Source organism: Amia ocellicauda, chromosome 5 (genome assembly GCF_036373705.1).
Source record: "Amia ocellicauda isolate fAmiCal2 chromosome 5, fAmiCal2.hap1, whole genome shotgun sequence".
Lineage (NCBI taxonomy): Eukaryota > Metazoa > Chordata > Actinopteri > Amiiformes > Amiidae > Amia > Amia ocellicauda.
Window position 1 is genome coordinate 3,881,502 of NC_089854.1, and position 22,032 is coordinate 3,903,533.

A 22,032-nucleotide genomic window follows, 5' to 3' on the forward strand; every position below is an offset into this window, starting at 1 on the left:
CCTGCTGCTTCATAGTGTGTTTTGTGTGTAATCTGGGACACCTAGTTTGAGGGAAGAGTTTCATTTGAACACTGTGTTGGAAACCTTAAAGTGGAATCACATCATTTATTCACTTCATAATAACCTGACTGCTGTTTTAATAGATTAAAGGGTTACTGACATGCCCTGCCCGTGCTCTTCAGTCCCAACGGACCCCTGCTAACTTTCACTGCCATGTGTTTTCCCGTCAGGCCACAGAGAGCTGCTGTTTCCTGATTTCTACCTCCAGAGCATCCTGCCCCATCTGCGCAAAGTTCCCACCCAGGCCAGGCGATACATCAGCCGTCTGGACAACGGCCTCCTGTCCACCTACCATCACCTGCGCCAGTGTGTGAGTACCAGCGCTGGAGATGCAGAGACAGCGTTTTAAAGATGCTACTGTAATAATGCAGGACAGCCACTAGAGGGCTCTGCTACATCACCTGCAGTTCAATAATGTGGTACCTGTCAGCTGCGTTTTAATTAGTAGTATTAATATTCTAGGACTGTCTAAGTTGGTTATAATATTTCCTTCCCCAGCGTATTGAAAAGGACTGAAATTATGCACCTCAGAAGAAAATGTGCAGAATGATTATAAGCATTCCGTTTCTTCTCTGTGACTGCAAAGTGTCCGCAGCACATTTGACAAGGTCGGTCACCTGTGATTTCTGACAGATTGTCCAGCCAGCTGTGTATCAGCATAACATTGTCAATCTCAGCAATATAGTAATGCTAGTGGGGCTGGCACTAACATATGAATGTCTAACTTCAAACCCCCAGTCAGTCGTGTCACAGGAACATTGGTGGCAGGAATTAAAATCACTATATCAAATTAATATGCAATTTAAAGACTTTGATGTATTTCAACACCATGTTTTGACAGATGGATGTTTACAAATATGAAAATCTATTTTTGTAAAAATAATATTTTTATTTGTATTTATTATATTTTACAATATTTTTGTCTTCAGATTTATATATCATAAAGTACACATTGTACACTCAAGCTCTGATACTTTGTGGAGTACATCAATTATAGTTGTTATAGGTCATTTTAAATAAAACCCTTTAAGCATAACTCAGAAAGACTTCTTATTTTGTGGCTTGTATTATTTGGTATATAAAATAAAATAAATAAGAACTATGTATGATAACAAAGACACACGTGTTTTTAAAATCAAATTATTTATTTACACCTGCTTAAAGCATCATACTCTTTCATTGTTAAAACAATTTCCTCACAAATAACCATAAACTGGAACCATTCCGTTTATGTACTGAATATATCAAGATGTAACAAAACATCTACCGCAAATTAAGTTTAAACTTTTTAAACCTTATTGTTAAACTTCCAAGAATACACACTGTATAACAGTTACTGAAATCTTAAATTATTATCATATATAATTAGAACACCAGTCAATAACAGTCTCAATATATAATATATAAATATTACTCATAAATACCTACAGTGTTTTTACACGCGATTTCTATCAGAATAACATGACATTCTTTAAAGTGAAGTGGCCAGTGGCTCCAGTACAGATTTGTATTTCAAATGCACTTCCTATGAGACCAGCTGATAAGAACACCTTCCAAGTAAGACCAAAAGCACAAAGCACTGTAATATAGCAACAATTTAAGTAGTAAAGCTATTTAAATACTCAGAATAAATAAATCTATAAATAAATGCTATCTTATGTCGTGGTAAAGCAGACAGACTTGCAGCCCTTGCACCGGAGAGCTGTGGGTGTCTCTCGTTTTCTCCTGGCTGAGGTCTGTGCTTCTCAGTTGTGTCTGAAGTTCTCCAGCCAGTCCAGAAGGAAGTCCAGCTCTCCAATGGCCTTCACCGCCGCTGCCTTCACGTTCAGCTGCGACAGGAGGACAGGTGACTTATTATCACAGGAAGAAACCCCTTGTATCAGGCATTCGTCTCTGCTTTGTTTTGAATTGAGCATGAGTTGCACTCTCAATACACTTTGCCGTGCCTGTCACTCAGTGGCTTCATATTTATTTTCATGGCTCACACCTTCAACCTGTAAAACCCGCGGGTCTCTTTACCTTATTGAAGGTTGTCTGGATGGCCTCGACCTTCAGCCTGGTCTCCTCCTCGCAGTGGCAGTGCATGTGGGCATGCTGGACACGGGGAAACAACAGGTTAGTCAAGCAGGCCAAGGAAGAGGCGTTGTTACAAGACTGACTCTTCACAATGTGCGGGTTTAACCCTATACAGTCTCTTTTGAGTTTAATTTGTCTTATCACCTAAGTCACCTACTAAATATCTGCATGCCTTGTACATTACAAATAAATTCACCGACAGGCTACTGGCCCTACTGAGGACACAGTGATCTGTGGCCCCAGGCGGCGTCCACGACAGGCACTCACACACTGGCGCAGGTCTCTCTTGATGCTGAGGAAGGAGTTGGCCAGGTTGCTGGTCCGGCGGCGCACCTGGGGGCTGCTGGTGCTGTATTGGCTGAACACGCTCTCCACATAGAAGCGCAGCAGCTGGCGCAGGAAGCAGCAGCTCTCGGACGCCTGCCAGCGAGACACACACACCCCTCAGTATGAGTCACACACACATGCAGCGCCTGCATTTATTGCCGGAAGTTTCTTTTCCTATTCTGTTACAAAGGAGTGGTAATTTACAGGCCTTGTTGTCAAGATACTGTTCTGTCGAGCCAAAATGGATGCCAAGCAACAGTGTTAATATATCAGAAAGCAGAGATGATGGCTTGTGACCCAAAGTGCAAAAGCCCATTCTGTGCGTATTATTTATTTACATGTATAATATTTTCAGCATTTTATAATGTGTCTACAATTATAGCAAATTCATTCATAAAGTATGTTGCGTGAGGTCCCGTGGTCCCTAATTAAAACAGCTACAGTATTAATAAGGCATAAACTTTAATTCCTATTATTTAAGCATATTTATGAGGCGCAGACACACTGTATGAGTCAGTGGGCCCCGACCCCCCAGTCACAGTCACACTGCTGTAAACACACACCTGCACATTCTTCATGGTGTTTTCTTTCAGCAGCCGGATGCCCATGTTGTCATCCTCCTTGACCTGTGGAAACACAAACCCGTGTCAGAAGCAAGTTCCCAGCCAGCAGAGTCTACACCCGATATCCTACTGCACAGAGCCTGCTGAAAATGACATCTTCTGAGGCGGGCCGAGCAGCTGCAGGACTGTCTGCGGATTACCCATCTGACAGGTAGAGTTGTGTCGCATTCCTGCACACTGCGGCTCAGGGCAGGGCAGGGCAGGACCATGCAGGCCACGGCTGGAGTTGCTAGCATGAGTTGGCATCTCTATTCTCACTTGTCATTGGCAGACAGCATCTCGAGCAGCGGAGTGACGCTGCAACCCGGGGACTTTTTTAACAACTGGGAGGCAGCTTGACTGTAAGCCGTGTCAAGGCCAGGTATGGCAGGAAGCTTGGGCTGATTCCATACAAGCTGACCTGATAATGGTCCGCTTCCTGTGATGCCTCCATCACGTGGGGAAGAAAGGGATGCCACACCAAAAGTAACACAAAGGTTTCAAATAAATAAACACCCTCACACCCCGTCAAGTCCCCCTGAAACCCCATAGTGACTGTGTGGCTTACAATGGCGTGCCGAATCTCGTGGAAGTATTCTCGCAGCTCCTTGGTGTGGACGGTGACAGAGCAGCTCCCGAGACGCACATGGTGTCCAGCAGCAGGCGGGACAGACAGGGACAGCAGGACGGACACGGCCATCAGGGCAGCGCTCAGCAGACAGGACACGTTCACAGTGGCAGCCATTACTTCTCACCAGGTAACCTGCAGACGTCAAGGTCCGGGGGATTTAGACATGCAACGTTTTTGTCTTTAAATAGACAATATTCCACTCATTCAAACTAAATAACTTACATAGAGAGACACTTATAAAAAGAGACAAGTCATGTACACTAATGATTAAACAAAACATATGTATCTATAAATAAAACTTAGATAATTCTCTATATATTTGTGCCTCAAAAGTATTTGACAGGTAGTTGAGCAAATGCAGTTATCCATCTAAAGCAAGGATCTGAAACTGATTTTGAGATCAAAGAATACATTTTTTTTTTTAAATTCTCTCATCAGTTAAAATGCAAGACCTTTTGATTGTTTATAAGATCTTGGTGACATAATGTCTGCTGTGTGATTAATTTACATTTGCATCTAATCTAATAGCTTGTTACACACCTGTAGTTGTTTAGACTTAAAATATCGGAAAGAAAATAAGTCCTACATTAGCAGGTTCCTTGCCATTAATGTATTGTTTAAAAACACAAAAGACTGTTTGTATTAATGTGTCACATTCAGTCGTATTCTAGTTCTATCCCCCAACAAACTGCCAAGAAGACATTTCTTCAATCTCTCAAGCAGTGGCTTCAGAAAGGGCTTACCTTTGTGCAGTAGGAGTCAGAGATGTCTTTGGGTCGAGGAGACTCTTGGCAACTGGTGGATGTGACCATGCTGATGCAGAGTCTCCTTTATATAGGGTGAACTTGGGGTTTTCTGAGCTATGCAGCATCCATGGGTTTTACATCTAGTGAATTCTTGAATAGCAGGAAATAGCATTGTTTTAAAGGTGGAAGTTGCCAATCAACCAACTGAACAGGTATCGTGATGGGAAGGACCGACTGGAAGAAAATCTGTCAACGTCAGTTAGCTTAAGACCTGGTAGTTGGCAAACTTTCCAGCTTTTTGCAGCTGTTTGGGGTTTTGGAAAGGATTACAAGAGTTGTGCGTGTAATTAAGGCAATGACATCACCTAAGACTTAAATGCACGAACCTGTATAATACAAAAAGGAAGTAAAGGATACATAATGTCTGTGATTTAATTAGAACCCAAATATCTGTTATGTATTCAGATTTGCTCTCAAAAAAAAAAGTATTACAATTTCACAATAAGGGTTTCTGCTCAAGCTGTGTGCTGATCCAAGACCACAACTATTTTATGAAAATGAGCAGAACCAAACCGACAAAATATTTTAATGTTTATGCTTGTGTGAATCTACTATTATTAATTATTTATTTATCTATCCTTCTATCAACTTATCTATCTATCTATATATATATATATATATATATATATATATATATATATATATATATATATATATATATATATCCAAATAGCAAGGCCTTAGGCAGTCACACCCAGTCTATTGTCACTAGATAATTAGAGCTAGAACTTTGCCAAACATTTTCTTAAACACCATTTCCTCCTGCTAAAGATTTTTGTTCCATCACAGACTATTGCATTATTTGACATTCACTCTGCCCAAAATATCTTCTACTGCAACATGTAAAAGACCTGTCTGGTTGCAGCTGTCCAATGACATACTGCAGTAGCAATGCAGAAAACCTTTCTGGAAATTCATATATGTGCCCAAGGCATTTTTCTTGCCATTTTTCTTGTTTAGTTTTTCTCACCCAATTCCTTGCTTCCCCGCGTATAAATAATATCATCAGTTGTGCAAGTGTTTTAGACAATGGGATAAAAAAATAATGTGAAGTTTAATATTTGAAAGCAGGGTCTTAAATATTAACAAGGATGGAAACGCGAGGCCGATACAAAAGTAAAGACACAGCACAAGCAGAAATATTCAACTTAGATTGATCTGTTCATGTAGCATTTTAGTTCTTATTTCATTTTTTTCATGAAATCTTGAAATCTGGGATGTGTTTCTAAGTTGCGTGGGAGTCGAGTCCTTCTAGAGGTATTTTCTGTGTGTGCAAGTGTGTGATTCTGTGTCTGTCTCTGCTGGGTGTGGGGTTTAGGTGCAACAGTCCCTCACCCTGACCCACAGACCCACATGACAAAAGTCATCCCAACGGCAACAGGAATTAAATTCATTAACAGAAATTAATAAGATGACAGGATGCACACCTACTGCCTGGTTCTTTACAGGAAGGAAATCGAATCATCAGCTTCCTCTCACTGGTACCACCCCTTTGATAACCCTCGGAGAACGATAACTGTAGAGAGCTGATCATTAAATAATAATAATAATAATTGTATATAACGCACTCTACAACATAACAAAGTACTCTACAAGACCTGTTGTATGTCATCTGTGTGTCAAATAAGAACTACATTCACCTGCAAGAGCTTCTATTAAATCATCTATTATCATTAAAGAGGGGAAAAGAAAACATTCCTGAATATGACATTATTTAGACCAGGGGGTCCCAATCCTGGTCCTGGAGACCACCTACCCTGCTGGTTTTTGTTCCAACTGAGCTCTCAATTACTCAATGGAACCATAATTGTAGTAACAAACTCCTAAGATTTTACTTTTTAAATTCTGTAATAAAAGAGTTGGTTCTTTAATAAGTTATTTATACAATTCTATACTTAACTTAAAACCTCTACGGGTTATAATAATTAAAAGGCTCTGATTTAAGAAATTATTTGTTCAATTAAGTGTTCAATTAAGTAACTGAGAGCTCGGCTGGAACAAAAACCAGCAGGATAGGGGCTCCTCCAGGATACGGCCGGCTGAAGACCCCCAGAGCGTGGCAGTGTGCATCTAATACTTATATCAAAAACAACTGCCTGTGCGATTCATACACTTCCCAACAGGGGGCGACAGGGAGACCTTGCTGCTCAAATAGCATTTCTTACTATAATAATAATAATAATACATTTTATTTGGGGGACGCCTTTCTAGTTACTCAAGGACATCTTACACAAAGTTGACCTATATAAATTAATACAATAAACATAGATTGCGATGGAGAAATACATAGGGACATTTACAAAAGAAACATCAGCTAAAATGTAGCCATAGGGCTGTAGAAGGTAGGCTTTCTTAAAGAGGTGAGTTTTTAAAAGATTTTTAAAAGAGATGAGAGTGTCTGCTTGTTGTATTTGTGTGGGGAGTGCGTTCCAGAGCCTGGAGGCTGAGCAGCTGAAGGCCCGGCCACCCATGGTGGCGAGACAGAATGGGGGGTGATGAGGAGATTAGCAGAAGAGGAACGGAGGGAGCAGGAAGGGGCATAGGCTGGGATGAGGTCTGACAGGTAGGTAGGTGCCAGGTTATGAAGGGCTTTGTAAGTAAGGAGGAGCGACTTAAAGACGATACGGTAGTGCACAGGGAGCCAATGTAACTGGATAAGGACTGATGTGATATGTTCAGATGATCTAGTGCAGGTGAGTATTCTGGCAGCAGAGTTCTGGACCAATTGTAGTCTATTGGTGAGTTTAATAGGGATACCAGTAAGGAGAGAATTGCAGTAGTCCAGTCGGGAAGTAACCAAGGCATGGATAAAGGTTTCAGTGCTGGAGTGTGACAATAAAGGACGAAGCCTGGAGATGTTGCGGAGGTGGAAAAAAGATGTCCGGGTAATGGCTTTTATATGGGGTTCAAATGAGAGCATGCTGTCCAAGATGACACCGAGGCTTTTGACTTGTGATGAAAACGTAATTGAAAAACCATCAATGATAATACTAAGGTTGTGCTGTTTAGAAAGAATAGATTTAGAGCCAATAAGCATGACTTCTGTCTTCTTGCTGTTAAATTTGAGGAGGTGGAGATGTAAAGCTGCATATCATCAGCATAGCAGTGAATATTGACTTTGTGATGACGCATAATCTTGCCCAGCGGTAGGAGGTAGATTATGAAAAGAAGTGGTCCCAACACTGACCCCTGGGAGACACCCTGTGAAACAGCTGCACACCCTGATCTGTGTTTTTTAATTTGCACAAACTGTTGACGGTCAGTGAGGTAAGAAGAAAATCAAGAGAGTGCAACACCCGTGACACCAACACCAGCTAAACGTTGCAGGAGGAGTGGATGGGAAATGGTATCAAAGGCTGCACTCAAGTCAAGAAGGATGAGAATGGATAGTACCCCTGAGTCAGCTGCACAGAGAAGGTCATTGGTGATTTTTACTAAGGCTGTTTCAGTGCTGTGGTTGGAGCGAAAACCAGACTGGAATGGTTCATGAAGGTTATTGGAGCTGAGATGGAGTTGAAGCTGAGTAGCCACAACCCGCTCAAGTATTTAGGAAAGGAAGGAAAGGTTTGAGATGGGATGGAAGTTGTTCAGGTCATCAGGGTCAGCATTCCATTTTTTAAGGATGGGAGTAACAGCAGCAACCTTAAGTATGGAAGGTACAATGCCAGTAGTGAGGGAGGAATTAATTATGCCAGTAATCAGAGGAGAAATTGCAGGCAGACAGGTTTTAACAAGGCTAGTGGGCATGGGGTCAAGTAGACAAGTAGATGATTTGGATCTACAGATAAGTTCAGTGATGGAATGCTCAGTGACTAGAGTGAAATCAGAGAGACAGGTAGTGTAGGCTGAGCCAATTTAGGTTAAACGACATTAAACTGCAGTGTGTGTGAACATTGCTGTCCTCAGAAATGTTGTCCTGCTGTAAATAAAATCACTTCCCCACTCAGTTTTACTGACAGCGTTGACACGTTTCCATGCGTGCTTAAGAAGAAACAATGTTTAATGAATGATGAAACCAGTGTTTCAGTAATGTAAACGCGGGGGGGGGGGATTACTCCTCTTCCTTTAGTACAGTGAGCCCTGCGTCAGTGTGTGTTTCTGAGAAATAGGTGTCGCCCTGCAGTGACGGTGTGACAGTTACAGTCCTACTTCCTGCACTGCTGGAAGGAAGGAAATAAATACATCAATGTATAGACCGTTGTAGGTGCAAGAATCCACACCCTTCATCTGATGAACAGTGGTTACATAAATGTATGGAACAATCATATAGTGTTAACAAACACAGAAAATATAGTCGCTAAATAAGTACAGGTTAACAAATCACTGAATAATAATAATACTGTTACATTGCCTAAAAATGGATCTTGAGTTGAGGGGATTGTTAAGCATTAAAAAAATAATAAAGCCACAGACTTCCCTCAAACAGTACGGAGGCCAACAAAAGAGAGGCAGTTATTTTGCCTTTGTTAACTTAAATTAGCCCTCTCAGTGCATCATGGGAAAGTGCCCCAGTCCGTTGTGTGGGTGATTTTCTTCTTCTCTGCAACAGAGAAAAAGGAAAATTAAAAGGATTATAACTGAGCACAATGCCGGTTATACAATGAAAAAGACAGCCCTCGGGGCTCAAATGATAGGGGAAATGAATGCCAGCTCTGAATGGAATAAATACCTGCAGTAAATCCAGAAGAGACGCAGATGAGTCATTGATGTTCAGTATGTTTTGCGTAAAATAGCCGTTTTCTGCAATACCTAACCATTGTACTGTACTGCACTTTCTGTTTAACTCCACATATTCACTAGTCTCTCATTGTACTGTATGCATTTCCCCTTATTATATATATATATATATATATATATATATATATATATATATAATTTGAGGAGTTTGAGGATATATATATATACACTCACCTAAAGGATTATTAGGAACACCTGTTCAATTTCTCATTAATGCAATTATCTAACCAACCAATCACATGGCAGTTGCTTCAATGCATTTAGGGGTGTGGTCCTGGTCAAGACAATCTCCTGAACTCCAAACTGAATGTCTGAATGGGAAAGAAAGGTGATTTAAGCAATTTTGAGCGTGGCATGGTTGTTGGTGCCAGACGGGCCGGTCTGAGTATTTCACAATCTGCTCAGTTACTGGAATTTTCACGCACAACCATTTCTAGGGTTTACAAAGAATGGTGTGAAAAGGGAAAAACATCCAGTATGCGGCAGTCCTGTGGGCGAAAATGCCTTGTTGATGCTAGAGGTCAGAGGAGAATGGGCCGACTGATTCAAGCTGATAGAAGAGCAACTTTGACTGAAATAACCACTCGTTACAACCGAGGTATGCAGCAAAGCATTTGTGAAGCCACAACACTTACAACCTTGAGGCGGATGGGCTACAACAGCAGAAGACCCCACCGGGTACCACTCATCTCCACTACAAATAGGAAAAAGAGGCTACAATTTGCACAAGGTCACCAAAATTGGACAGTTGAAGACTGGAAAAATGTTGCCTGGTCTGATGAGTCTCGATTTCTGTTGAGACATTCAGATGGTAGAGTCAGAATTTGGCGTAAACAGAATGAGAACATGGATCCATCATGCCTTGTTACCACTGTGCAGGCTGGTGGTGGTGGTGTAATGGTGTGGGGGATGTTTTCTTGGCACACTTTAGGCCCCTTAGTGCCAATTGGGCATCGTTTAAATGCCACGGCCTACCTGAGCATTGTTTCTGACCATGTCCATCCCTTTATGACCACCATGTACCCATCCTCTGATGGCTACTTCCAGCAGGATAATGCACCATGTCACAAAGGTCGAATCATTTCAAATTGGTTTCTTGAACATGACAATGAGTTCACTGTACTAAACTGGCCCCCACAGTCACCAGATCTCAACCCAATAGAGCATCTTTGGGATGTGGTGGAACGGGAGCTTCGTGCCCTGGATGTGCATCCCACAAATCTCCATCAACTGCAAGATGCTATCCTATCAATATGGGCCAACATTTCTAAAGAATGCTTTCAGCACCTTGTTGAATCAATGCCACGTAGAATTAAGGCAGTTCTGAAGGCGAAATGGGGTCAAACACAGTATTAGTATGGTGTTCCTAATAATCCTTTAGGTGAGTGTATATATATATATATATATATATATATATATATATATATATACACACACACACACAGTACCAGTCAAAAGTATGAGTACACCTGCTTCCATGATTATCTATGCTTTTAACTGTATAAACTAGTCTTTAATCACTTAATATTTCATTATATGATGCATGTCCTGATAATAACATTTTGAAATGAAACTGTAAATCTCATAAATTTCAATTAAATGGTCACCCAAAACCAGGGCATCTCAGACTGAAGACCAAGTCAGTTAAAAGTCTGAAATGTGTGTAAAGCACTGGTCTCCGTATAAAAGTGTCCTCAGTAGATGTTCTCAATTAAAAAGCATGGTACCTAAATAACCTATTGTCACCAATTATTGTTGTCCGTGATTACTATCAATGTAGGTAGCATAGGCATAAGTTTGTCATTCCCGAAAGTAATGGATCAGAAAATGACAAAAAGAGAAAAGACTAAGAAATGAAGGTCAATCTTTAAGACAAATGTCTGTAACTGCTGTGGCCAAGAAGAAGAAACTGGCCCTCATGGCAAGTCAATACTGACCTTAGAACCAGAGAACAAGTTTTTTCGAGTCACACCTTTCCAAACAGATGTTTCAACTTCAGCTATTTAGAGGAGATTGTGTGTAGCTGGCAAGAACTGCTGCAAAGAAACCATTGTTAAGGGGCAGAATAAGAGTAAGAAACTTGCCTGGGCCAAAAAACACAGAAACTGGATGTTTGAGGAGTGGAAGTGGAAGATAATGACCAAAAACACACATCAAAGTGTACTCAAATATTTGACTGGAACTGTATATGTGTAACAATGTCTAATCCATTTAATTTCCATATTTTCCAAGAAACAAGTGTTTCCAATTGAGTTTAAAAAGTAATTCAAGGGCGAGTCACACAGGGCGCTGATAATGCTATTATCCCTGTACAGAAACCAAGCAGAGAATTAACATATATCAATTACACTACTGCACTTAATGCTTGCGTTTAATTTTGTATCAATTTGGTATTACTGCATTTTTGTAAAGCTCATGTAAACAGCAAGGCACCATGGATAAGGGCATCTGCCAATAAATATATAGCATCTTGGATACAATGGCTAGAATCTTTAGTGGTGTTCTTATAATTGGCTCACAGTGTTTGCATTGCGATATCTACTAAAGCCACTAGGTGGTTCTCTATTGCGTGTAACAAGTGTGGATTTTCCCTTCGAATGATCAGACAGACTGGAATCCACTCTAAACGTGAGTATGATGTCAAAAGGCTTTTCTGGATACAGTTGAGGTTTGGGTTAAGGTTTGTTTCCTCACTTCTTACACAGAGGTCCGCAGGAAAGGAAACGCAAGTGAGAGACCCACACAGCTGATCCAAAACCAAGCCCAGGAACCCAAATGTTTTATACCAAATTTTATTTTATTAATGGAAAAGAACGGAGAAGAAAAACACACAAACAAGACGTACAGTTCAGACACACAGAAACGGGACAGTATAACAAGCCTCTGCCCCAGCAAGGATGCTACTCCACGGAGGTGGTGGAGTTTCGTATGTTGGTACCGTGGTTATTTATTTTGTGGCCTCGGCTTTCTTTCAATTCCAGTTCAGTGGACTTCATTGTGGAGCAGAAACCAGTGCCTTTCTTGTAGGTTCAGAACGGGCCTGGCCAGAAAAACTTGAGCTGATATGCAACGGAAGTGCCACGCAGGTGTCTTTTTCATGCTGGGAGCTGTGCCCTCTCGATACAACAGTGCTACACAAGAACAGTGAGTCCATTATTCGCACTTGGTGGTTTCTGGGCTGGCGATACACAAGTGCCAATTGTGGTCGAGGTGAAAACGCGTCCACTGAGATTTTTAACCAGTGTGGGAAAATGAAAGACAATAAAATCGTATACACGGACCACCTGGTTTGGTCATAATCATATTTGAAAAAGAAAAAGAAAGGTGACTAGGTTAAACAGTCGTCTGGGGACAATAAAGGGACAGTGACAGAAACTGAAGCCACTTGTTTGTTAATTTAATTCCACCACATCGCCGGCTTCTCACCCCTCTCCGGAAGACACACAAGGATGATGGAATAAGGAGTTCAAAAGGGCCAGTCTGTCCTGCCGGTGTGGAAGGATCTCCGACTTTTCATTCGTACGTCATTTAGGACTTGAAAAATCACACACACACAAATAAAAATAATAAAACAAACATATTTTAGAGCTAAAATAATAAAGGTGGCATCCAGTCCTCCCGTACAGAACCACACCTACTCCACACTTACAAGGCGAGGTAAATTTTCACACTGCCAGCAATTATTGGCCAGCCAGTAAAACCAGTGCTTCCCGGTCACTTTTGGACATCATACGAGACATGCTCGTCATACTAATTCACTCCAACAGGGAGTCAACAGGGCAGTCTTGGCTGTGCCTTGATTTCAGCTCGGGGCACCTGGCCCCAATCGGCCGCCTTGAAATCACAGGAACCCAGAAGAGGAACTGATATTCCTGATCGAATACAAACAAACACATGACACGGTCCGCACAATGAGAACCTAGTGAACTCTTGCACGCCCCAAGTTCTCCCTCCCACCTAGTTTCACAAATATTTTCTACTAGCTCCAGTCTGACCGGTCTCCTCCGACTGCTGGTGTCTGAGGATCACAGAGCCCTGTGGCTCCCGGAGAGAGTGAAGGCGGGTTTTCAGAGCAATCCTCCCGATCTAACTTGAAGGGTCTAGGTCAGTGCTCCAGAAGTGCGGCGCCGGAGAAGGGGTGGGGAGATCAAGGACAACGTGATTCGGAAAGTCAGACCGGCTCCTCTTCTCTTGCAGTGGTCAGTTACTCTCAGGGACAGGGAGTCATTTTAGTTTTCAGTGCTGTACCTGATCTCTGACGGGCCCGGTTATGAACGGGTCGGCCCCATGAGATTTCTAAGTAAAGTAGCCAACATACCGGACTCCTGTTTCTGTCTTACTCAGAAGCAAGACAGACTGACGGGCGCTGTGATGTTGTAAGTGCTAGACCTTCACACCAGTCTCACACAGAAAACGCCACCAAAAAAAGTTGGTTTCCGTCGCCGGTTCGATACGGTCGGTTTGGTTTGGTTTCCATTTTCTCTCTGTCCGAGCTGGTGAGAGACTATCAGGCGGGTGGGGGGCTGCCACTGAGGTCAGACAGGTGAGGATCCATCTCTGTCTGGCCATTTGGAGTCCGCAGCCGTCCTGCTCTGGCCGGGCCGTGGTCAGTCCGGTCCGGTGAGCATTGGTCAGCAGCCCCCCCGTGCGGCCATGTCGTCCTGAGCCAGGCTGCCCTGCTGGATGGCGGCTGTGGCCATGCTGATGGCCTCCTCCAGTGTCTGCTGCTCCTCCAGCTGTCAGACACAAGGGCAGGCACAAGGTCAGAGGTCAATCAACACACAGGAAGTGAGAATTATTTTTTTATAATTTTTTTTTACTCCTGAGCAGAAGTGCAATTCCAGGAGAGAGAGAGCAGGTTCGAGGACTGACCTGCACTGCGATCTGAGTGCCGTTCGCTGTGGCCAGCAGCGCCACCTGCTGGTAGTGTGGGCCGGACATCTGAGTGGCACCAGTCAGCATGCCGTCTGAGGTCACGATGGCCACCTGGGAGAAAACCAGAGGGTGGGGGGTTAGAGGAATTGTTAGAAAAGATAGAAGGAGAAATAGTGAGTGGCTCTCGCTGCATTCCTAGCAGAAAAATCACAAAATGCTTCTGTGCTAAAGCTACTGGTGATGTTTGAGAGCAGAGCGTTTACACTAACCTGTAACTCTTCTGCGCTTAATAAAAGGAAAGAGAGATCGCATTGTTGTGTTTATAATGGAGCGTGTATCCCTCCTTTTGTGGCAGTCACTGTCCCATGTTAGTTTACATAATTTTTTGGTGGTAGCAGTGGGATTCAAACCCACACCCCCAGAGAACGGAGCCTCAGAGCTGGCCGAGCACTCCACCTACCCGCTGCGACTCAGTGCCGTCCGCCGCGACCATGGTCACCGTATGAGGGCCCGGGCCGGCGAGGTCGCCCTCGTGGGCGGGGACCGTGATGGTGGTGCCGTCCTGCGTCACCATTGTGATGGCCGTGCCCAGAGCCTGCAGCTCCTCGTGGGAGAGGCTGACCTGGAAGTACACAGAGGGCAGAGGTCAGGGTCTTACTGTAATCAGAGGAAAGACCGCCAACGATGCCGTGTCTGTCCCCCGTCCCCCAACACTCCCTCTCCAGCCTACCTGCTGAGTGCCATCAGGGGTGATGAGGGCCACCTGGGAGCCAATGACATCCTGCGCCACCATGGTCACCTGTGAGGCCATGTCGCCACCCCCGTCAGCCTCCATCTCCGCCTCTCCCTCCTCGCCCGGCAGGAAGGAGATCCGCCGTCTCTTTGCCTGCGTCTCCACGCCGTCCTCGACCTCTGCTGACAGACAGACAGACAGACAGACAGACAGTCAGAGGCGCAGACAGACAGCTGGCATCCTGGAAGTGTTATGTTTCATGGATTCCACTTGTTTTTTTAATGTTGATTCTCCTTTTTCTGTACAGGGTCATCGATTGCAAAGCCACGTGCGAACCACCTGGATATTAAGTAGGGCATTCGTCTATCATATAGTACAGTGTCCCACTTTAAAAGCAAAAGGGGAGGGAAAAAAGAAAGGGACAGAAGGAGGAAGAGAAACAAAGAGAGAACGGAGCATGACAGAGCTTCGGGGGGTGGGGGGGGGCTGTCCCCATACCGGCCGTGGCCTGCTGCTCATACAGCGCCTGCTCACTCTCCTCGGTGGCCTCGAAGTCCCCGTGCGTGGTGCGTTTGTGCATGGCCAGCGTGGAGGTCTGCCGGTACGTCTTGCCGCAGTGGTTGCAGGTGTAGGGCTTGCAGTGAGTGTGGACCACGTGGTGCTTGTACAGGCTGGAGTATTCGGTGAAGCGCTTGCCGCAGCCCGGCACGGTGCACACATAGGGCTTCTCGCCTGGGGGTGGGAGACAGAGCGAGAGAGAGTCAGAGAAGTGTAGGGGCCAAAACTGCCGAGAAATCACCAACACTGTGCGTAAAGAGCCGAGTGGGTCTCAGTTACCGGTGTGGATCCGCATGTGGTTCTTGTAGTTGGTAGCGCTGGCGAAGCCGCGGCCGCAGCCGGGCTCGGCGCACATATAGGGCCGCTCGCCCGTGTGGGTGCGGATGTGGACCTTGCGGATGTTGGAGGTGGTGAAGGAGCGGCCGCATCCCTCGAATGGACACTTGAAGGGCCTCTCGCCTGCAACAGGGAGGGGAAACAACAGGGAAGCCAATTAAATACGACAAAACAGAATACATAAACCACAAACAGCCACACGTACACAGTCAGAGCCCGGCCTTCACGCAGAGGTTGTTTTTGAGGAAGCGGCAGAGACGTGCCGGTACCTGTGTGCGTGCGGATGTGCTTCTGCAGGTCTCCGGACGTCTTGAAGGCCTTGCTGCACATGTCCTCGGGGCACTTGTAGGGCTTCTCCCCGGTGTGCGTGCGCACGTGGCTCTTCAGCCCGTAGCCCGTGGCGAAGGCCTTGCCGCAGGCCATCACATCGCACCTGTAGGGCCGGTCTCCAGTGTGCGCTCTCTCGTGGACCTGGAGACGACAGGAGTGAGGGTGATAATACTGGTTTCGGTAGAATACCACTCCGTCTCCTCTCTGCACTCATGCCCTTCTTGTGTCTATCATCAATCCCAGGAGCGGAGGAACACGCGCTGTACCTTGAGATGGTGGGCCGTGGTGTAGAGCCTGCCGCAGCCCTCGTAGTCGCAGCGGAAACACTTCTCCCCGCTCGGCTGGACCTTCCCGGCGCTGCGCGTCTCCCCCTCGAACAGCACCTGAATAAACAGTGCGGCTCCTGTCAGTGCCGGCGGATGCAGTGGTCACACTACGAGAGGAGGGGATGGACAGATGGGGACCGCTGGTGTGAGAGTCGGTGACGGGGTCCCGTTGCACTGTACCTGCACGGTGGTGTGTTCCTCGCCGGAGTCCATCTGCTGAAGGCCATTGGTGCTGCTTACACTCTCCTCCACCTCGGACTCGGACATCTGTGCCAGGGGACACAAGCCACACCCAGCATTACTATTTGGACCGGGGAGGGGGGGACAGACGCCTCACAGGCAAACGCACATCGTTCTCACCCTCCCTCCACCACACAAGAATAACCCATTAAATGTGTTTCTGCTTCAACAAAATTAGCATCTTATGGTTTATTTTGTAATCCACAATGTGTATATTGTGCAACGAGAAAGGAGATAGAGAGGAGAAAGAGAGAGCGAGAGAAGAAAAATGGCAAAATGGTTCAGTACTAGTAGCAGTAGTAGTATATGTAGTGGGAATTATAATTATATATATATATATATATATATATATTTTAAGGGATCTGCCAGACCAGCCCCAGTGCTATGGCTGACCCCTGACCTTGTTGGCCCCTGGCCCCTGGCCCCTGACCTTGCTGGCGTACTGCTCCAGTGTGGCGATGGTATCGTGGTCCACGGCCTCCTCGCCCGTCAGCTCCTGCAGCCCGTCCTCCGTTTGCACAGCCAGGATGGTGCCGCCCGCCTGCAGGCCCACGGGGTGATGGATGTAGGCCGTGCTGCCGTCCTCCAGCTGCACCGCCTCCACCGCGCTGGGGTCATAGCCGTCTGTGGGAGAGGGGAGCGCGAGAGACACACACAGCTTAAGCAACTGCCCGAGAGGCAATCCTGCCCCCTGGCTCGAGGAACTCAGCTCACGGGAGTAATAGAGAAACTCCGCCATGGGACACATCAGCCCTGAACAGTGGGACCGGGGGAAGCTGAGAAATGCTGACATATATATATATATAGTATAACATCTGTGTGCTAAAGATGATGCTTTTAACCCTGATCCGCTTTATGACAATCCAATAAAAGCAACGTTGGAGAATCGCAGCACTCGGCACGCTCACAGCAGAGGGTGAAACCATCGTTAAATTCATAAACAAAAGAACATTTAAATTAAACAAGCACTGATAGCCAACTGCAGACTTTCAGATTAAAACCAAAACCGTAAGGAAGTGCAGGAAGTACCTTTCGGGGTGTGGTGAATGTAGGCAGTACTGCCGTCTTCCAGCTGCACGGCCTGGCCATCTTCGAAAGGCATGGGGTCTGACAATACAGAGAGATGCATCAACAACCCTGCTCACTGCCACACAGAGGGGGAGGGGATTAAGAAATTAATGCCCGCAACATTTCATTTGTCAGGTTTAATAAGGATGGCCGGTTTGCGTTATGCAAACATAACAGACTGAAAGTGAAGCCTTGTCCAGCACTTTGCACAGTGCGGCGATGAACCTGGTCAGTAAAAAGATACTCCCGAGTTCCTCTGAACACATGGATATAAATTGAACAGTTACTTTCATTGTTATCAGACGGAAAGCCAGACCCGCCTGTTACGGAAGAGATAAATGTAAAATCAGATGAAGGACCAGACTGTGCACATACCCAGAGACCACTGCAGGCCAGTCATGTCGTAGATACATAAATAAGACGAGAGCGAGTCTGAGAACTGGACCGCTGCCCGTGTCCTCTGGGTTACACAACACCCAGATGGCAAAGGAACAGTAAACAGTCTGTCTGATGCTCATCTGGGCAAAGCCACGACTGCCTGGCTGCAGATAGCTGCTGTAGCCCTCGAGACGCACACATTAAGCTGCAGTGATCCACACACTTACACACAGTTAGGAGAACCATCAGCCACTGCATCCAGCAGAGAACCTGATTTTTTTTTTTTTTTTTATTCCATGCATCCGTGTGCTCTTTGGTCTGTAGTTCCAAGGTGGGTTGGGTCTCACCTTTCTGCTGCACGGTGACCTGCTGAATGTAGGCTGTGGTGCCATCCTCTAACTGGATGGTGTCAACTTCGAGAAGCTTTCCATCTGGGGGAGGGAGACAGACAAGGACTCTGGTGAATATTTAGGGTGCAGCACTGCTTTATGAGGTACACTGAACACTGAATGCAAAAACAATCCCCTGACAGCAGGGATTCCCTAGACCAGTCCTGGAGTTAGGTTTATTTTCTAGCCAAGCTCTTAATTACTTAATTGAACTGTATATTGCATTGTAAGTTAAATTAAGGATTCAACTACAAACAAAATCTCTGTTGGAAGAAAAGCCAGCAGGGCAGAAGTAACTCCGGGACTAGTTTGTAAATCCCTGCTTTACAGTAATCACACTGTTATTAAGACATACGGATAGAAACATCCAAGAGGTGAGAAATATAAATTGCTGCAAAGAGACCGAGCAAGAAAGAGAAATTACACAAACCAACATGTATACTCTTTAACATAAGGCACTGGGGTTTAAAAAAAGAATAATAATACTGCCAATATCAATGGATTCCAGTACTCTGGGTATATTTTCACCTCTCTTGTCAACACTAAGCAAGCCCTCCCCACCTCCAAGGGCTCTCGTTTACCTTTTAAGGCCTGTTGGATGTACGCGGTCGTGCCATCGCTCAGCGTCACGGCCTGTAGTCCCAGACTCTCCATCCTTCACCTGTAGACCAACACATGACACCTTCCCTCTCACAGCTGAAGCTGTATTGTTCCACACAGAATTCTGAAGCGATCAATTCTATTATAGACTTTTGGGGAATGCTCACCAAATGCTTTTTTATGTTTTTTTATTATTGTTATTATTTTGGAAGGGTCAGGGTTTGAAGACTGCAATATAAAAGGTATAGCACACCAGCTTTCCTTTACTTTCCTTCTGCAATGCTTGCCCAAAACAGCTTAAGTGCTGGCTTGTAGGCAACAATTAGAAAATAGTACAAATGTACAAATCCTATTTATGGCAACACACTCCCCACAGAGCAGGTGTACAGAATCAAGATCTTTTTGTCTCTCAAAACAGCAAAGTCTACAAAGGAAAATGCCAGAACACTAGGTATTATTAAAATATATATTTATAAAAATATTTATAAACAATGAAAATATTCCTGTGTGCTGCTGATGACACTGTAATCTGTGGGGGACACACACATGCAGATTGGTGCTATGGGGTGATTGACAGCAGTAATGGCATGTGTGTGCCTTGTGGGGAATTATTGCACCATGGGAGCTGGGAAGGCTTGAAAAACTGATACAGAAGAAAGAAGTCAATGAAATGAAATGAAGACAATGGTTGGCTGTGGTTTCGATTTTCACTTCTTTTACTTTGAATGGGCAATGTTTAACAAAGGTAGAGACTAAATAACAATCACCTTCTTCCTTGTATGTATCTTTGTTGTGTTCTTAATGTTTTTTCTTTCTTTCTGTGCTGTACTGGTTAAGGAACTAGAGTACCCCATTCTGCTTGGGGACAAAAATTACTTTAGTGCAATAAGGATTAAAAACACACTGAGTGATTAAACTGAATAACAATATTTGGGGTACCAGTGTAAAGGCACAATTACAACAGCAAAGGAGTATGATTATAAGCACATACATTGCTGATATGTAGCCTGTTGTTTTCTTTATTGGTGGGAAAGTGTTATTATCATGGGATGAGGGGAAGGACAGGGCTGGGCTCTCTCTTCAGTGTCAAGGAGCACGTCTGTCACAGCGCACACAAACGCGCACTGAGCCACTGGCGACATGCAGCTCCCTCCCTGGCACTTCGCACTAAACACATGCATCTCCGGGCTGGTACAGTCAAACCCATTTGAGCCAAAACCAAAAGCTGGTTGAACTGAAGCACTCATAACACATATTGAAGGCGCACTAAGGCCACTGCATCGCTAGAGAAGCGTGCCCGCCTGGGCTCTGCAGTGACGGGTAAGTCCCTCTCTGGCGTGCAGTACGGAGTGCACTGGCCACCTGGGTTAGGTAAGAGCACAGCTCGGTGCGGGCGGCACAGCGGCAGCAACACCGGCATGTTCACTCATCTCTGCACACGACGTCCATAAACAAGAGCCGGCTGGTCTAGCAGGATGCACTGGGGTCTCGCCCCTGTTTATTATTGCGAGCCTGCCTGCCCGGGTCTCTCTAGGCTGCAGGACGTAAACAGGCCGCAAGTGCCGTGCTGCAGTGGATTAAAGCCGATCCCAGCGAGCACCAGCCGACCGCCGCTCCGCTCCCGCGCCCACCGCGCCGCGCCGTCTCCCGGGCCTCGCCTCGGCCCCCCGCCTCGGTCTCAAACCCGAGCGGCACCCGACCCCGCCCGCCTCTCGGCACCACAGTGCCGGCTCTCCCCCATTTTCCTATCCCATCTCTCCCTCCGCTCGGAGTAGCTGCGGCGCAAACTGGGATACTCACCTCCAGCGGCCCGCCATGCACCAGGAGCGAGAGCAGCCCCGGAACCTGCATAAGTGCCTGCCCGCGTCACAGCGCACACCGAGCGGGTATGGCGCTATTCAGATGCCCGGGCTCTCCGCTCCGTGCGAGATCCTGAGAGCGCCCCTAGCGGCGGAACGTCAACACGCATCATTGGTGGCACCGGAGGCAGCGCGGCGGTATGCAGCATGCAGGTTCCGGGTTGAGGCTCTGAGTGCAAAACACAGCCCTGTTGTTGCAGATGGCTTTGTCTAGCAGCGGTGGCTTATTCAATGCCATTTGGTACAGCCCCCCGAGTGTGTGAGCTGTGCACCCAACAATAACTGCCCTGCAATTTGCACAGTGAGCGTTTAACAGTGGCACCAGTGATTCTGTCGTAACTAGCTAATAGCACTAGTGGCACCAGCAATTATGTTTTACCTATAGCAATATGATCAATTGCATGTTTTCTAATCTTTTAATCTGAGTGTAAGTTGTCAAGTGGTTCTATTTTACAGACCCCAGGCATCTGTTATTGACAGCAGCATAATAATAATAATAATAATAATAATAACTGCACTGTATTATTGCACTTTGTATTGCTCTTATATTTTGTAAGTCGCCCTGGACATAATAAATAATAATGATTATTATTAGATACCCAAATTAATGCAAACAGTGTAGGTTTGTCACGAAGTAGGATGTGGTCAAGGAGGTAATGCTTGGAATAGTAATATGATGTCTTTAAAAAGGACAGACCTACTGGCAAAAGCATGTCTTTTACAGAGGTACTATAAATCGATGTGTCATTGTATTTGTGTTTTTAAATTTCTTATTTTCTGAATGCGATTTGTCCAATTTGTGGTACTGCAAATTGACCAAAAAGTAGTTGTACAAATACCTAAAATGGCAACACAGAAGAGAGGGTGTTATGATATTGAAAATAAGTGTGATAAAATAAGGAACACATATTTCATGACTAACACTTAGGCTTCAGTTTGTCTTTTTGTGTGGGCAAGGGTTGCATTCCCCTATTTAGGCTTGACTAGTTGGTAGGTGTAGAACTGATAACGTTAGGCTTAGATTATGGTTAACTTTCGACACAGGAAACGTGTCCATTATTGATGCAGAAAAGCTGATTACACAGTGATAAATCTGCTCTG

General features: G+C 45.2%; 2 protein-coding genes across 6 annotated transcripts; both read right to left on the reverse strand.

Moving 5' to 3' along the window:
* Positions 1-1,175: 1,175 nt before the first annotated feature.
* On the reverse strand, positions 1,176-4,481 carry il19l (interleukin 19 like). The gene is made up of 6 exons (XM_066705683.1): positions 4,440-4,481; positions 3,634-3,828; positions 3,027-3,089; positions 2,404-2,556; positions 2,080-2,154; positions 1,176-1,889 (listed from the first exon to the last, which is right to left on the reverse strand). Exons 2-6 carry the CDS (start codon positions 3,808-3,810, stop codon positions 1,806-1,808), a joined length of 552 nt encoding a protein of 183 aa, XP_066561780.1. The 5' UTR covers positions 3,811-3,828; positions 4,440-4,481; the 3' UTR covers positions 1,176-1,805.
* Positions 4,482-12,017: 7,536 nt separating this feature from the next.
* Positions 12,018-20,963, reverse strand: znf76 (zinc finger protein 76). 5 transcript variants are annotated; one of them, XM_066703294.1, is made up of 15 exons: positions 20,064-20,807; positions 19,840-19,927; positions 19,054-19,133; positions 18,431-18,514; positions 17,667-17,744; positions 17,068-17,261; positions 16,578-16,664; positions 16,338-16,454; positions 16,011-16,212; positions 15,685-15,864; positions 15,346-15,579; positions 14,845-15,029; positions 14,575-14,736; positions 14,112-14,225; positions 12,018-13,975 (listed from the first exon to the last, which is right to left on the reverse strand). In XM_066703294.1, exons 3-15 carry the CDS (start codon positions 19,124-19,126, stop codon positions 13,871-13,873), a joined length of 1,815 nt encoding a protein of 604 aa, XP_066559391.1. In that variant the 5' UTR covers positions 19,127-19,133; positions 19,840-19,927; positions 20,064-20,807; the 3' UTR covers positions 12,018-13,870. The 5 variants fall into 5 exon arrangements, with proteins under 5 accessions (XP_066559391.1, XP_066559390.1, XP_066559394.1 ...); XM_066703293.1 differs by lacking the exons at positions 19,840-19,927; positions 20,064-20,807 and adding an exon at positions 20,873-20,963; XM_066703297.1 differs by having other exon boundaries at positions 14,845-15,026; positions 15,382-15,579; positions 19,840-20,808.
* Between the last annotated feature and the right edge of the window lie 1,069 nt (positions 20,964-22,032).

Coding starts and splice junctions, on each gene's coding strand:
- il19l (XM_066705683.1), bottom strand. CDS start 3,810: ATGGCTGCCACTGTGAACGTGTCCTGTCTGCTGAGCGCTGCCCTGATG. Junction 2,155..2,403: donor AGAGAGACCTGCGCCAGTGT/GTGAGTGCCTGT, acceptor CCCCGTGTCCAG/CATGCCCACATGCACTGCCA. Junction 1,890..2,079: donor TCCAGACAACCTTCAATAAG/GTAAAGAGACCC, acceptor CTCCTGTCGCAG/CTGAACGTGAAGGCAGCGGC.
- znf76 (XM_066703293.1), bottom strand. CDS start 19,126: ATGGAGAGTCTGGGACTACAGGCCGTGACGCTGAGCGATGGCACGACC. Junction 16,455..16,577: donor AGGAACACACCACCGTGCAG/GTACAGTGCAAC, acceptor CTGTTTATTCAG/GTGCTGTTCGAGGGGGAGAC. Junction 15,865..16,010: donor GCACATCCGCACGCACACAG/GTACCGGCACGT, acceptor TCCCTGTTGCAG/GCGAGAGGCCCTTCAAGTGT.